Consider the following 13,718-nt stretch of genomic DNA (forward strand, 5'->3'; position numbering starts at 1 on the left):
TGAAGTCAGTTTGGTTTTGATCCAAATTAACTTGTCGCATGTTCCAACACTGTTTATTTCTCAAACTGATCTATTATGCAAATATGTTTTTCCCATGTTATTGTTTTTATTGACATAGTATCTAGGATAAGCAGCCATCTAGAATGAAGAAATGGTGAGATCTATGCCCTCTCCTTTTCTGAGTTGTTCACATACGGAGGAAAAGACAAGAGAGAAGAGAAACTTCCCAAAAAGTAGAAAAACAACACTGGGAAGTTTAGAAAAAGCAGAGGTAGATAAAACCTGAAGCCATAGTGCACCAGTTTTCCCAAGAGAAACCTTTATCTGCTTCTTTCCATGAAATACAACCCATTTTGAGCTAATACTGCCCTGAAAGAGCATTACTCTTGTCAAAATACTGAATTTTACACCTTTATCAAGTCTCAGCACTTGATCCCTAAGCTCCAGGTTCTGTCCAGTTAGTCCAGACACTGATGAGGGAGTTCCAGAATGGAAGCCAAGCCCTCCTGCCCTATGAGCTCCCACTGGGGGTGTGATGGGGTGAAGCCAGCAGAATATTGTCCTCCTAAAGCCAGTGCTGGACCTTTTTATTTCCAAAAAGAGGAAAAGTAAGAAAAAGAAGATAAATCTCTTCAGGGAAAACACCCTGTATTTTAATTAAAATGGCAAATGCAAAGTTTAAAAAAATTAATTAAAAAAGCCCAACATCTGAAAGATCCAACAGTAGAATAAATAAATATACATACAGCACTTTTCAAAATAGTAATGTCTTAAAAACATACAGCAACTCTCAGAATATGTCTTGGAAAATAATAGGCAATACTAATAGTAACATTGTTAAATTAAAATACTAAATATTTAAATAACATGCACTTTCTCATCTGTATTTATTTCAAGAAAACATGTCATGCTGTAAGCATGGGGTCATCTCTACTATTAGATTTCTCTTTTTAGTTGTTCCTTTGGGAAAAAAAGTGTATGATTTTTGCTGTTCATTCTACTTTCTTAAATTACTGAACAGAGCAGAGTTCTGTGTCCCAAGTGGGAGCAGATCACCATGTGGAATCCTGAGGAGAATCCTCTGATGCCTTTCTGGGAGAATGGAAAACTAAGTTCGATGTGTTGGTTCTGACACAACCATTTAAGAAACTACCTCCTATTCAGATTTGGCAACAAACAAACAACATGCCTGCACTGAGGCTTTGTCTTCTCTTGATCTTCTCTCCTTCTTCAAGTTCCTGTGAGTTCAGTGGGATGTTTGTTCCCAAGGGTTTTCCCTGACATTCGGCTGATGTGAACTGCTAAGGAGCAGGACAGTCCTCCCTCCCTCTGCAGTTCTTCTGCTTCCTCTGACAGATGCTGACAGGCACAGCCCTGTGCTGCCAACAGCACAGAAAGGACTTACTTCACTAAACTGAGATCTAAACCACTAGTCAGTCCTCCAGGTGTTAACAAGGAAGGTCTTGAAGTTTGCATCTTTTAGAAGATGGCTCCTCCATCTTTAGTGCTTCTGAGTTACTGGAATCAGATTTGCCCTTCTCCAAGACGACAGTGATGCCAGACAGGAGGTACCCTCCACCTCCACTCATGGTCAGCTTGGGATGGCTGCGGTCTGGTAAAACCTTTAAAACAAACAACAACAAAACACCACAACCAGCACCTGTAACAATCCACTCTCTGTGTGCACATCATACTGTGTAATTTCAGTCTACAGGATAGGATATACATTTTTCTTCTCAGCCACAACAAAAGACAACCATTTTGGAAGTGTATTCATCTTAAAAGTATCTGCAGAGGAGAATCCAGTTGTAGAAATCCATAATTATACAGGCTGCTACCTCACTGGTTACCTCTTCATGGCATGGCCAGCAAAATTAAAAAGCCAAGGTTTGAGACCCATGAAAGTGCCATGATGTGCTCAGAAGTGAGGTACTCTGCAAGAAACCACAGCTGCTGCAAAACCAGCCTGAAGGGATTCTGTAATATCCAGTTCTGTCCCTGTCACCTTTCTGCAGCCACCCTTAGGGTCCGACACAGCACTGAGCCATCTCTTTCAGCCACATCACACCTTTTCGTAAGGATTCTCTTTTCAGCTGTGCCTCCTCCTTGCTCCAACTATCACTGCAGGTTGCAGAGGTTTTACTTTTGTCCAGGACACTGCGGTGCTGTTCTCTCTGCAGCTGGACACAGGACCCCGGTAGACATCTAGGAATTATTTATTAACCCCATCACTTTCCTACAAATATTTCAGCAAATGTTTAATAAAATGCAAGGAAGTAAAGTCTTTCCATTGGAAATTGCTACAGTAAAGCATAAAAGCTCTTCAGAATACCCACAACTCTAGGGTAGAGCAAATGCCGGAGCTTACATATTGTTTCAGTCAGTCCAACCTCTCCCCTATCTTCAGGGAATGTTTTACTCCCCAGAATTCCCATGGTTTTGGCAGCCCCGTGCTGCCATCCTTACCTGGTAGTTCCGTAGCCAGGTTTCAGACAGTTTCAGGTTGATGACTCCACCTCTTTCTCTCAGCTTGGTGTAACATTCCAATAATGGCTGAGAAAAACCAAAGAGGGGGTTACACAGCAGAATGGCACCAGGCTTGAACTGTAACAGCTGAAGTAACATCCTGATTTACCTCTTTATATTGGCAGTAGACAACAAAAGGCCTCGAAGGAGCAACAAATTCCAATAAAGAAAGTAACAAGGGGGTGGGATGAAACTTGCTGGCTACAATTAAGCTGCAAAAAAAGTTTCATGCACATTAGTTTTCTGCTTCTGAAACCTACTCCTCTAGTGACATTTCTTCCTACTTAGCACAGCAATAAATTACAGTTTAGAAGTGTCTCATCAGCATGTTTTCATTGCTCTGACAACTCCCCAAATGTAAAAACAAATCACTACTTCCTACTTGTGTAATTAAGAGGCTGAAGCATTGTTCCCCAAAGTGCAGAATATTAAACGCACTGCAGGAGCACTCACTTCAGCTGTGTCAGGCTCCACAATAATTCTTAAAATGTAAGAAATTTCATGTTGCTTGCTCTGCCCCAAGACCATTTTCCAAATACAATTTAAGTTTTGTGCATGCCAAGTGTTGCTTAGAATGTAATTTCAGTCATGACTTTAGACTGAGTAGTCTTCATTTAATAGTTTTATATAAAAATAATATTTAAAGAAAGAACAAATCCTTAACAGGCATGACTAAAAATCTTTTTAAAGAAATTATGACCTTAACAACCTAAAGGCTTCATATTTTATTCTCTATCCTCATTTTAACATCACACAGTAACTTGGATCTACAGATGGTTGAGATTCCCTACTGCTATCTCCTGTTTTAATCAAAAAAATCACTGCTGAACTACACTGCAAGAAAAAGCTGATAATTAGTTAATTAGTTAATTAAGTTGTGCTTGTGCAGAAAGAATGGGCTAATTAACTCCTTCTTCACAGTGTACAGAAATTACTGAGATGCCCCATCAATTAACATTTGTTCTCCAGGGGTATGTGCAGCACTGGAAAAGAGTTAAACTTGCCTGGAAAAAGGAGGTAAAAATTGATGTTCAATTTTGTAACTACAACAGAGATAAGGAGGTGAGATAATTCTTTTTCAATTGTTCCCACTTTGGTTGTTTGCCAGCCATGGCCTTGCAGACCGTTTACTTCAAATGCAAACCTCGAAAGAATTGTGCTCCATAATGAACCAAGTAGGCTCATCCTATGCCTTGGAAGGCTTGGAATGCTGCACTGGCACTGCCAGGGGCTCTGCCAGACTCCAGGAAGGGAAGTGAGGGCTGAGAGACTGGGGAAAATCAAATGGTGCTCTTTCATATGGCAGCACAGATTGCTGCCAGCAAGGAGCCTGGCCAGGCACAAAATTGAGGCAGTGGGTGAGGGGGGAGCCGGAAGAGATAGAGGAAGGGCAGGGAAGGGCAGAGGAAGGGAGATAGACTGTTTAATTTTCCTGACACTATGGAAGCAGAAATTTGTTCGGAGACATTCCACGTGTTGGGAATTAGACCATCTCTAAAGTCTTCTTTTAAAGAATACCAAGTACCCCATGAATATCTTCCTTTTTCCCCCCAGTGGCCTAACATCATAAAACTCAACTCTCATAAAAGGAATTGAATCAACAGATCAAGTACAAACAATGTTTTACCACACAACAGCACAGAAAGTAGAAATTTAATTGAAATGGTATCTTCTACATTCAAGTAATAAATACTGTTAATTTTAGGACCTAAAGATTTCTCCTTAAGTTGGTATCCACCTTCACTTAATGAACAGCTTTTCTTTACTTTCCCAGTAAGTCCCAGTATTTCTCCCCAACTTCAGTGTTAACCTCCTTTCCCCCCATCCTTTCCTTGTTTCTCTCCTGCAAAAAACCCTAAACCCTTATTTTCCCTGTTTGTTTCTACTCAGGTACAGAGTGGTTAATTTGAAGCATTTCCTTATTCCATGCCAAGTTTTCTGTGGTTCCTGATCTCAAGGAGCAGTGGCTATAAAAGGCAGATGACTGAAGAAAGGGGATCAGGCTGAGCCCTCTGGGACAGTGCTCTCAGGCACCATAAATTCTGTTTACCCCCTTCCTGCTGGAGCTTTCCTAACGCCAGGAATCACTCATCCCTTCAGAAATGTAATTTGTTACAGCTTTCATGCATTACACAGGATATGGAGGATAAAAGTGATGGAAAACAAATAAATAGGAGACAAATACTAAACAGGCTTCCTTAAACTCAATCAACAACTGAATGTACTATTTTACACAGAAGGAAATGACAAGCAAAGTTAAATATTAATTTTGCCTTTGCCTGATCATGGACAGACATTCATTACAGAATTACAGTGATGGTGCAGCAAACAGCAGTGAAATCAGACCCAAACACTGCCACTATTCAGGCAGCTCAATGGTCACAGCCACAGGCACTGCCAGACAGATGTGCAGAGCTTTTTACAAACCTCCTTGAGCACTTCACTGCTTCAGAGCACACAGAATGACCTGGGTCTGCATGTTTAGAAATTCTACCACTTAAACATGCTACATGAGGTATATGAATAAGCATGAGTTGAAGCATTTAATAGTAATAAAACCCAAAAATTATATACAAGCATTTGAAAATAATCAGTACATGTGCAGTAAAATTTATCCAAGCACAGCAGCTTCATTTCCAGTGGACCAATATTATTCAGAGGAAAAAAATTAATATGAATGTTATTAAATGAACTAAATTAATGTTACCTGGTTAACTTGAATCACTTCAGCATTTGCTAAGAACACAGTGAAAAAGTCACACCCACCAAATGCTCTTACACTAATTTGGAGCTCAATTTCTAAGAATATATTGATTGTATTTATTTTAAATTTATGATATTAGATCTTTGTGATAAATTGTTCCTCGGGAATAACTGATCCTGGGTAAAGCAAGTAAAAGAAACTTACGTGTTTTTTTTCCTGTGTAAAAAGAAAATGAATTTCTAAAAAACAAGCTAACCAAAAAAAAAAAAGGCAGAACAACAAATTTAGTTGCACTTTAATGAACTTAAAACCTCAGGTTCTACTTTGCCAATTAGAATCCCATGATTTTTTTGGCAGTCGTTTTGAATTAGATTCTACCTGGACTCTGGTTTTCTTTGAATAGATGTTTTTTTTCATTTTTAATATTTGCTTGTATTTAGTTGACTTTTAAATCATTCCAAACCATTTAAATGAAAGAAAAAAATCTCAACCAGTGCCTTTTGTGTCCCCAGTTCTCTGCTCTATCCCATGACCCCCATGGTCTAGGGTGTTTCAGTGGGAGCACTAAATTGGGAATACCATTCCCAAACTATGATAGCTCTAGGCAGACTCACCCATCAGCATTCTTCTCTCTCAGCAAAGCAGCAGCTTCTTTCAGTTTTTTCCTTCTCTCCCACTGTTTTATTTGCTTTTCCCGAACCTTGGAACAACAAAGCAAACAGTTGGCACTTTAACTGGTAATTATTTATCATATCATTATTGCCTGGACTGCATTTTCATTTTTTGAATCTTAATCTAAGACAAGAGACAACTTCCAGAGTTCCACTTCAACATCTGACTAAGCTGCATTTCAGCAGGCCTGATTCAGACAGCAGAATTTTATGTCCACAGACATTGTGAAACTTGAACAACCACAATAAATATTCTTACATTTTCTTTATTTTCTTTTTCTTTGTTCCCTTTAAATTCTACATCTTCAGCATTAACGTCCATTGTGTCTTGCTCTTCTGTTGTACTGATCTCCATAGGTGCTTCAGTAGCAGGCTCCTCCTCTGTTTCCTGCAGGGAAGTCTGTTTCTCCTCACTCAATCCATTGCTCTCCTCTTCCAGCAGTGCATTCTCCTCAGGGTTTGCAGGCAGAGTCTCTGTAGTGAATGTCCCAGACAGAAGACTCTGCACTTTACTGAGAGGAAATTCATGAAGATTATCAAAAAAAGGTTTGGGAAATCCAAAACAACTGGTGGCAGCTCTAACAGGTCCCCCTCCTGGGTACATCTGAATGATGGATCCATAGCCTGTGGGAGGGAAAGAATCAAAACACATTGTCAAACCAGAATTCCTATAATTTTAAAATTCTTTCTAAAATGCTTAAATGAAGGGTCCATTTAAGAAAAAGGAAGTAAATTGCCTGCTCTTAACCAAACCATCAAATTCAACAAGCTATGGAAATATGCCTCAAGGTAGAAAACCTTTATAGAAAGGACAACAGTTACTGAAACGCAAAAGGACAAGGTAACTCACGGAATATTGGTGTATTAGGATTAGCTCAGAAGATATATAAGCAGTGACAAATTGCTAGACAAAAGCTAATTTAATAAATAATTAAAAGACAAAATTTATACAGTTTCCATTACTTATTTATGGAGTTGGTTGGATAAAACCCAATTTTAAAAGCTTTACTAGGCAAAGAATTTCTTCAATATCCAGGCCCTAAAGGAAGAGCTGTGAGATGTTAAACACACAAAAAATAACTTTTCAAAAGTTAGTTATAGAAATTGTATCTTATTTACTTCGAGAAGTAGCCCTATGGCCAAAAATTGCTGAAACAAAACCAATCCGTAGTAGCACTGCCTGTGTGCTTCCCAGACAATAGACAGCACATCTATGTGCACATCACATCACTTCTTGCTTTTCCAGGCTTCTGGAATATAACTGTCACCTCTACCTGGTATCTTAAAATAATGAAACTGATTAATTGAGTTTGAAAAATAGATCAAGAGTCAAACTTCTCCTAGAATATGCTCAAGGAAATGCCACATACTTTCAGAACAGAAGTTTTACACAACATACGCTAAACGTGGTGCAGTGAACAAGAGGAACAGCAACATTTCCAGTGCTGTCAGAATTCCAGTGGCACTATTCCTCTTCTCTGTCATTCACTTTCCTGGACTTCCAGGTGTATGGAAAGAATCTTCATACAAGCTCCTTACAGCTTTTTCTGAACTCAATGTCGTTATGCTAAGAGAGGAACTAAAACAGCTCAACATAAAAGGCTGTCAATTTAATCAAAATTAGTTATATAAACCATTATATAAAATTTAATTCTCAAATTTTTACGGTTTTTTAAGTACTGAAAAATAAATCCAACTGATGCAAAAACTTTCCCCAGTGGAAAATTAAGTTTTTCCTTGAATCCTGGAGATGGTAAGACCAGATTTCAAAACCTGAGGAAGCATTTTGGAGTGCTGCCTTTCAGCAGGGTCCCACAGGTGTGTATTTCCATGCCGCTCGATGTGTGCATGACCGAGGTGTAGCTCACCCCCCATTCTCTCCATCACCGCTCCCAGCACCAGGCCTGCGCAGGTTTCCATGACAATCATCTTGTTGCCAGCATGGATGTTTCCCAAAGTAAGCATCTGAGCCAGGGTGTCGTATCTCAGGTGGCTGGAAGACAAGAGGGGTTTAACAAACAGTAGTTTGCTTATAGATAGTGCCTACTAGCCCAGGGGCCTGCCAAAAAAAATTGGATTACAGGTAGATTCAGAAAAAGCATCAGTGACCTTCAGAATTACCACACAGAAACTTATAATTAAACATCTGATAATGAAGAACTAGAACTGGAGCCAGAAATCAGCCAGGAAAAGCAAAAGCAGGATATGCAGAAGGGTGTACATATCAAAGTGGACATCTTGTGCTGTGTCAGTCAGAGAAAGTACTTTTTATAACCTTTTGTTTGTTTTTTCTCTGGCATGTCAGCTTTGTAAAGATCAAATGGTATGGATGCATTTCCTGATTCAGTAATGAATCCCTTGTGGTTTTTACCTGTTTTGCAGGAGCCAGCAGCATCTGCAATCCAGGACCAAAACCCAACATATGCACTGAAGAGACTCAGTGATAGCTACACAAATTACAACTAATCTTTAATAGTAAAAAGCAGCCCAGTGACAGAGATGGTAGAAGGAGAAGGAAAAAAGGTCTGAGAAGACTTAAATAATACATATTTGAAGATTTTAAATCTCAGTATCTTAGATCTACTTCTGAACTTTAAAAAATGTATCAGTCCAACTTTAATATCTGTAACAATGTATCTCTTAGCTTAGGTGAGTGAAAATCAAGCAGAGGGGGATCTCTGTAGTCATGGCCCCCGTCTGACTCCGACCTACAGGTTTTTAAACTCTGGAGACTTCTAATTGAGGATTTTGAATCACTGACACTTTAAAGACAACAATTCTTGGCTGTGGTAAGTGGCTGGTTATCTTGTTATTGAGCCAGAAAACAGAGATATTTGGCCACCAGCCAAAGCAGGTAAGAGGTACCTTTGAAAATCAAAGAACTTCTGTCTGTGTGGGTAATTAGGAAGGTGGTGTTGATAGGGAAATGGTAAATTCTGGTGCTGCATGTAAGAGTTCTCCTGTTTGCTGCAATATTGATTCATTTTCTGTATCACATTATCTTTCACTAAATTGCCATCTTCACATTCATGGGAAAGGAAAGAAAGGTGAGTATAGTATACTTTGGTATAGTGCAGCTGTTTAAAAAGTATTAAAGTATTTTTCTGTTATCATTTGAAAAAAGGAACAAAATGAAAACTCACATAATTTTTCCAGGTTCCCTTGCATAATACATGGTTGAAAGGATGCGAGTGGATGGTTTCACAATTGTAATAACTGCCTCATATCTGTAAATAAACATAGTAATGGTCTTATTTTAATCTCAACAATTTAGGGATTTACCATGTATTTTCACATTTTAAAATTCACTTACTTTTTTTTCTTCTTCTTTATGTATTTATCTTGAGCAAATTCTGTTTTGTCTCTGAATGTTGTACTGTTCTCTATTAATTGTTGAACTATTTCCTTGGAAGAGATAATTAATTTTGGTTACAGCTAGCATTTATTTCTCATTCATTTCATAGACAGTATTTGTTTAAACAAACGCTGAAAATATTTTCTCCCAGTTCCTGACACTAGTGGCAAAGTCAATCTCTGTTAAGCAACAGGAGCAGTGAGGCATTACACTATCTGTAGGAATTTAATCACATAGTTCTGCATAAAAATCATAGAACTGAAAATGTTTGTCCTGGAATATTCAGTAATATTTTGTTTAATCCAACTCCCTCTTTGGATCTCTCTGATTCCAGCATCTCTTAGGGTATTTTTCCCCCTTTTTCATGCAGTTCCTCCCCTCTGCTCTGGTTAATCACCAAACATCTCACTCCAATAATTTTTTCAGTCTCATAAATTTTGCCACACTATTGTACCAACCCCTGGCACATGTCCAACTCCTGATCAATGATTACTTGCTGTAATACTCCTCCTGATTTTTTCCTTCTCTAGCTCCCAGGTCTTCCCAGAATTCCAGTTTTGGTTTCCTGGTCTCCTTGTTCTAATCATAATCCTTTGCCAACCCAACTCTTTCTCATGCTTTCAGATTCCAGCTGGAGGGATCATTAGGGCCTCCAGCAAAACCAAACCAATCCAACAGGACTCTCCTTGCTCGGGGTTTGTCTCCATGCCAGCAACATAAGAACAAAAATGTTGCTATTTTGGGTTCTGTGATCCAAGTAATTTAACTGATAAAATTACAGGTTCTATTAAACATTGAAGGGACAAATTAAAAAAGGAGTATTTTCAATCTGGACACTGCAACTCCCCTTGTGCTTTAAAAACCTACTCAAAAAATAGAGTGGTGCAAGTACTGCTCACTTCCTACTGCTGCTTTTCAGGCTGTTATTCCTTCAAACGCTTAACATGTGCTATTAATGATTTGAGACAGAAACTTTCTTTTTTGCTTTATTCTAGGGAAAAAACTAAATTCAATGCTTAGGCTGTTTATGTTGTTTTGTAGGGCTTTTATGTTCCAGTAAAATTTACACTGATGAAACAGAGAAGAGAAGTATACTACATTACCAAGACATTCCATTCACAAACAGGAATTCAGATTTTAACAGACATTTAGGGAGGAATAATATCTGTTGCTGCTAATGTAGCTTAAAATGAATATTCTGTTACAGTCCAGAAAGCAGAGTTAATAAAAGCACAGCACAGAAGATGCATGGCACAGGCATGCTGAGGACACACAGGAAAATCAGAGGGATCTTCTGCCATGGACAGTGAAAACAAAACCCATCAAAGCTGTCAGCCTGATTAGTATGTTCTTCTCCAAGAGATAACAACCAGCAGCACAAGCATGGAAACAGAAGAACCATTCCAAACTCCTTGGACCCAGCAGGCAAAAGCAGAAAAACTGCTCCAAAAAGCAAGATGGAAACAGCAGATGAACTTGATGTAAGCATGAGCAATTTCCTGTTTTTATTAGAAAGGGTAAATAAAAGACGAGAGGATTTTACCTGACAGCATCTGCAGAACAGAAATGGCTGCAATGCTTTAGTAACAATTTAGGATGGCTTAAAGATCCCTTTCTTTATGAAAGGTGCAGGCTTAAATACCAATCCCTTCTCTAACAGAACAGTACTGATCTCTTGGGAATACTCTTAGTTTTCCAGGTACATATAAAGCAGCAGCTTCACCCCCGTCTGGTAGGCACTGCCTACAGGCACACTGGTGGTACATTTGTTTCACAGTGTTATTTGTTAAGAGTTCATTGTTTGGCCATAATCTTTTCCTACACCTTTGATAATTGAATTACTGCACAATTTTAATACCTCTGTATTAGAGAAATAGTATTTTGAAGCTTATACACAAACAAAACTAAATGGTGATTATATGAGCTATACTTTTTTTATCTGTTATGACTTCTGATGCCATAAAAGTTTATTCTTTACTCTTCTCTGAAAAAAAGTTGCCAACCTTACATAAAGTTTTCCTTGAAAACAGCCTTAGCATTTTTATAAAACCAAAAACATTACTTGACCAGAAAAACAAAGAAAAAGCACTGAAATCTCTGCACAGGTAAAAAAAAAAATATCCTTTTTCAGAAACTAAAATATAACCATCAACGTAGCACAGAAATGACACCAAAACCTTATTTTTACCTGTCCTTTAATACCCTTGTCCTTCAAAGCCTTTATGTCATCATGAGTCAGTTTTTGAGACTTTCCATCGTCAACTATGTTACGATTATCTGTCCCTGCTTCCTTTGTTTCTAAAGGAAAAGGATATAAATTTGTAAAATCTAGCTCCATGTAAGTGGGAGAAACACATGATTTTAGTGTCACAGAAAGCAGATTTCTCGTGCTTAAACACACATTTTTCATGGCCTTGCAAAGTACAGCCTAAGCAAGGAAATGTAATATGTGAAGTAAAACTTATTGTAAATAAAATCACCAGACTAAGGTTCAAATTTTCTCCCACATTAAAAAGATTATTTGTTACAGGACTAGTGAAACCACTGATTAAGACAAAACCATGACAGAACTTTTATGACAGAAAGATTATAAGTAGCATGAAGTTAATAAATGATTAATAGAAAGATTTCCCAATTTCTTTAGTGTTATCAAAGAAACAAATTAATTTGAAATAGTTTTTCCAACTGTCAGTCCTCTGGGATACCTGTGGTAGTCTCTTCCACCTCCTGCTTTGGCTGGAGGTTTCCACCACTGGTTACTTCAAACGTAGTTCCATAAATATGTCCGATGGCATTATCCAGGTAGAACCACTGCTTCTCAAAAATTATTTTTCTGAAATACAGAGAAGTGAATGATACTTAAAGCATTACTTTTAGTATGTCTGAAACCCACTATAGTTAAGCCTTAAGTATAGCTTTATATATGACATTTTCGTCTATATCCCTGAAGAAAAACAGGACAAGCATAAAGAGTGAAATTAACTAAAAAAAAACACATTAAATTGAAACTGGTCAGGAAAGAAAAAAAGAACTTAAATAGACCATATAGGAAGAACTTTTTTCAGTTCAAAAGAATTTTCAAATGACAGATAAAACAAGGTTATGGCACTTGTCAGCATCATTTTTTGACAGAGAAAGTCAGAAATATATTAAATCCAAACTGGGTCACACAGAGTAGTAGCAAAAAGATGTGCATGGTCCTGCATTTTGGAAAACTCCTCTAAAATAATATTTGGTAAAAGACTAGGAAGAAAACAGACAGCAGAGTGTTTCTTGTAATCCTAGGAATGTTTCATTTTAAAAAAAATTAAAATTTAGCATCCCTTTCATTTTGATTGCACCAAGGCAGGTGTACATTTTTTCTTTCTTCACTAAAAACAGGATCCACAAAGCCTTTAACTTTCAGGCTGACCAACAAAGGCTGCCTTGCTATCCCTGGAAATATCAATCTTGGCAAATGAAACAGCTATCAAGATCTATGCCACACTCACATTCAAATCAAAATTTGACAATATGAGCCCTAATTATGCAAACTATCACCAATTCTGAACTACACCATTTTCAAACCAGTCTCATTCAAGAATAGTACCTTTAAATCTCCATTCTACTGAATCGGATATCTGGCCATGTTACCCAACACTGACTTCTACACCCTGGTCTACAAAATTGTCTGCTGCCAGGGGAAGAGCCCAGGCTGTATCCAGCGATTTTAGCATTCCCTGCTGGGCTGCAGGCTCTTTCTTGGCCTGGGAGAAAGAAACAGGAGACCCTTCCTGGCACCCCCTCCAAAGCAGCAACTACCCAGAGCGGAGTGCCAGCATCCTCCTACACACTAACGCCGCAGAGCATGCTCAGGGCAATTAACAATCCCTATTAGCATTTCACAGAAACTGCGTGCCAGGGCGAGCCGAGCGTGACGACGACCACACGCTGTTCCAGGCTCCTCCTCAATCGGCACCAGTCTGACACCGGCAAAGCAAAACCCTCTTAAATCTCTTTCAAAGTCTTATCAGAAATGCAGCTAGAAGATCTTCCGGGTTTAAGGGGCTTTTTTTTTGCCACAGGAACCGAGGCAACCTTTCCTACCGCCTATCACACGAACCTCGCGAGGCCGCTATTCCTGCCTGGCGCAACGGGACAACCGCGGGTCACCCCGGCGGGACAGGCACCGGGACCGGGACCCCTTTCCCTCCGGCGGGGCCCGCCACAGTCGCACCGAGGGTGGCGCGGACGGAAGGCGCAAACCTCGGCCGAGGCGCCGGGCGGCCCCGGGAGCCGCCGGCGCGGCACTCACCTGCGGCGCAGCACCGACACCGCCTTGAAGACCTCGTCCCGCTTGAGCACGGCGCAGTCACCCTCACGGATGCGCGCGCTCGAGCCGCCCTCCATGACCGCCGCTGCTCGCGCCGAGCCCCCCGCGCAGGCGCCGAACCCGCACGGGAGGGTCCTCGCCGGCCGCGCC

General features: G+C 39.5%; 1 protein-coding gene across 2 annotated transcripts; it reads right to left on the minus strand.

Moving 5' to 3' along the window:
- Positions 1 to 623: 623 nt before the first annotated feature.
- Positions 624 to 13,678, minus strand: TRMT6 (tRNA methyltransferase 6 non-catalytic subunit). Of its 2 annotated transcripts, none has more exons than XM_088160908.1 (11): positions 13,551 to 13,678; positions 11,962 to 12,089; positions 11,445 to 11,554; positions 9,215 to 9,306; positions 9,045 to 9,128; positions 7,770 to 7,894; positions 6,161 to 6,525; positions 5,845 to 5,930; positions 2,636 to 2,738; positions 2,467 to 2,553; positions 624 to 1,622 (listed from the first exon to the last, which is right to left on the minus strand). In XM_088160908.1, exons 1-11 carry the CDS (start codon positions 13,643 to 13,645, stop codon positions 1,449 to 1,451), a joined length of 1,449 nt encoding a protein of 482 aa, XP_088017034.1. In that variant the 5' UTR covers positions 13,646 to 13,678; the 3' UTR covers positions 624 to 1,448. The 2 variants fall into 2 exon arrangements, with proteins under 2 accessions (XP_088017034.1, XP_088017035.1); XM_088160909.1 differs by having other exon boundaries at positions 1,483 to 2,205.
- Between the last annotated feature and the right edge of the window lie 40 nt (positions 13,679 to 13,718).

This window comes from Sturnus vulgaris, chromosome 3, assembly GCF_052056855.1.
Source record: "Sturnus vulgaris isolate bStuVul1 chromosome 3, bStuVul1.hap1, whole genome shotgun sequence".
Lineage (NCBI taxonomy): Eukaryota > Metazoa > Chordata > Aves > Passeriformes > Sturnidae > Sturnus > Sturnus vulgaris.

What these genes read in the sequence shown, in the direction of transcription:
- TRMT6 (XM_088160908.1), bottom strand. Translation starts at nt 13,645, where the DNA reads ATGGAGGGCGGCTCGAGCGCGCGCATCCGTGAGGGTGACTGCGCCGTG. An exon ending in GTGTCGGTGCTGCGCCGCAG is followed by an intron (nt 12,090 to 13,550) that starts GTGAGTGCCGCG and finishes TCTGTATTTCAG; the next exon opens with AAAAATAATTTTTGAGAAGC. An exon ending in CCTGGCTACGGAACTACCAG is followed by an intron (nt 1,623 to 2,466) that starts GTAAGGATGGCA and finishes TTTGTTTTAAAG; the next exon opens with GTTTTACCAGACCGCAGCCA.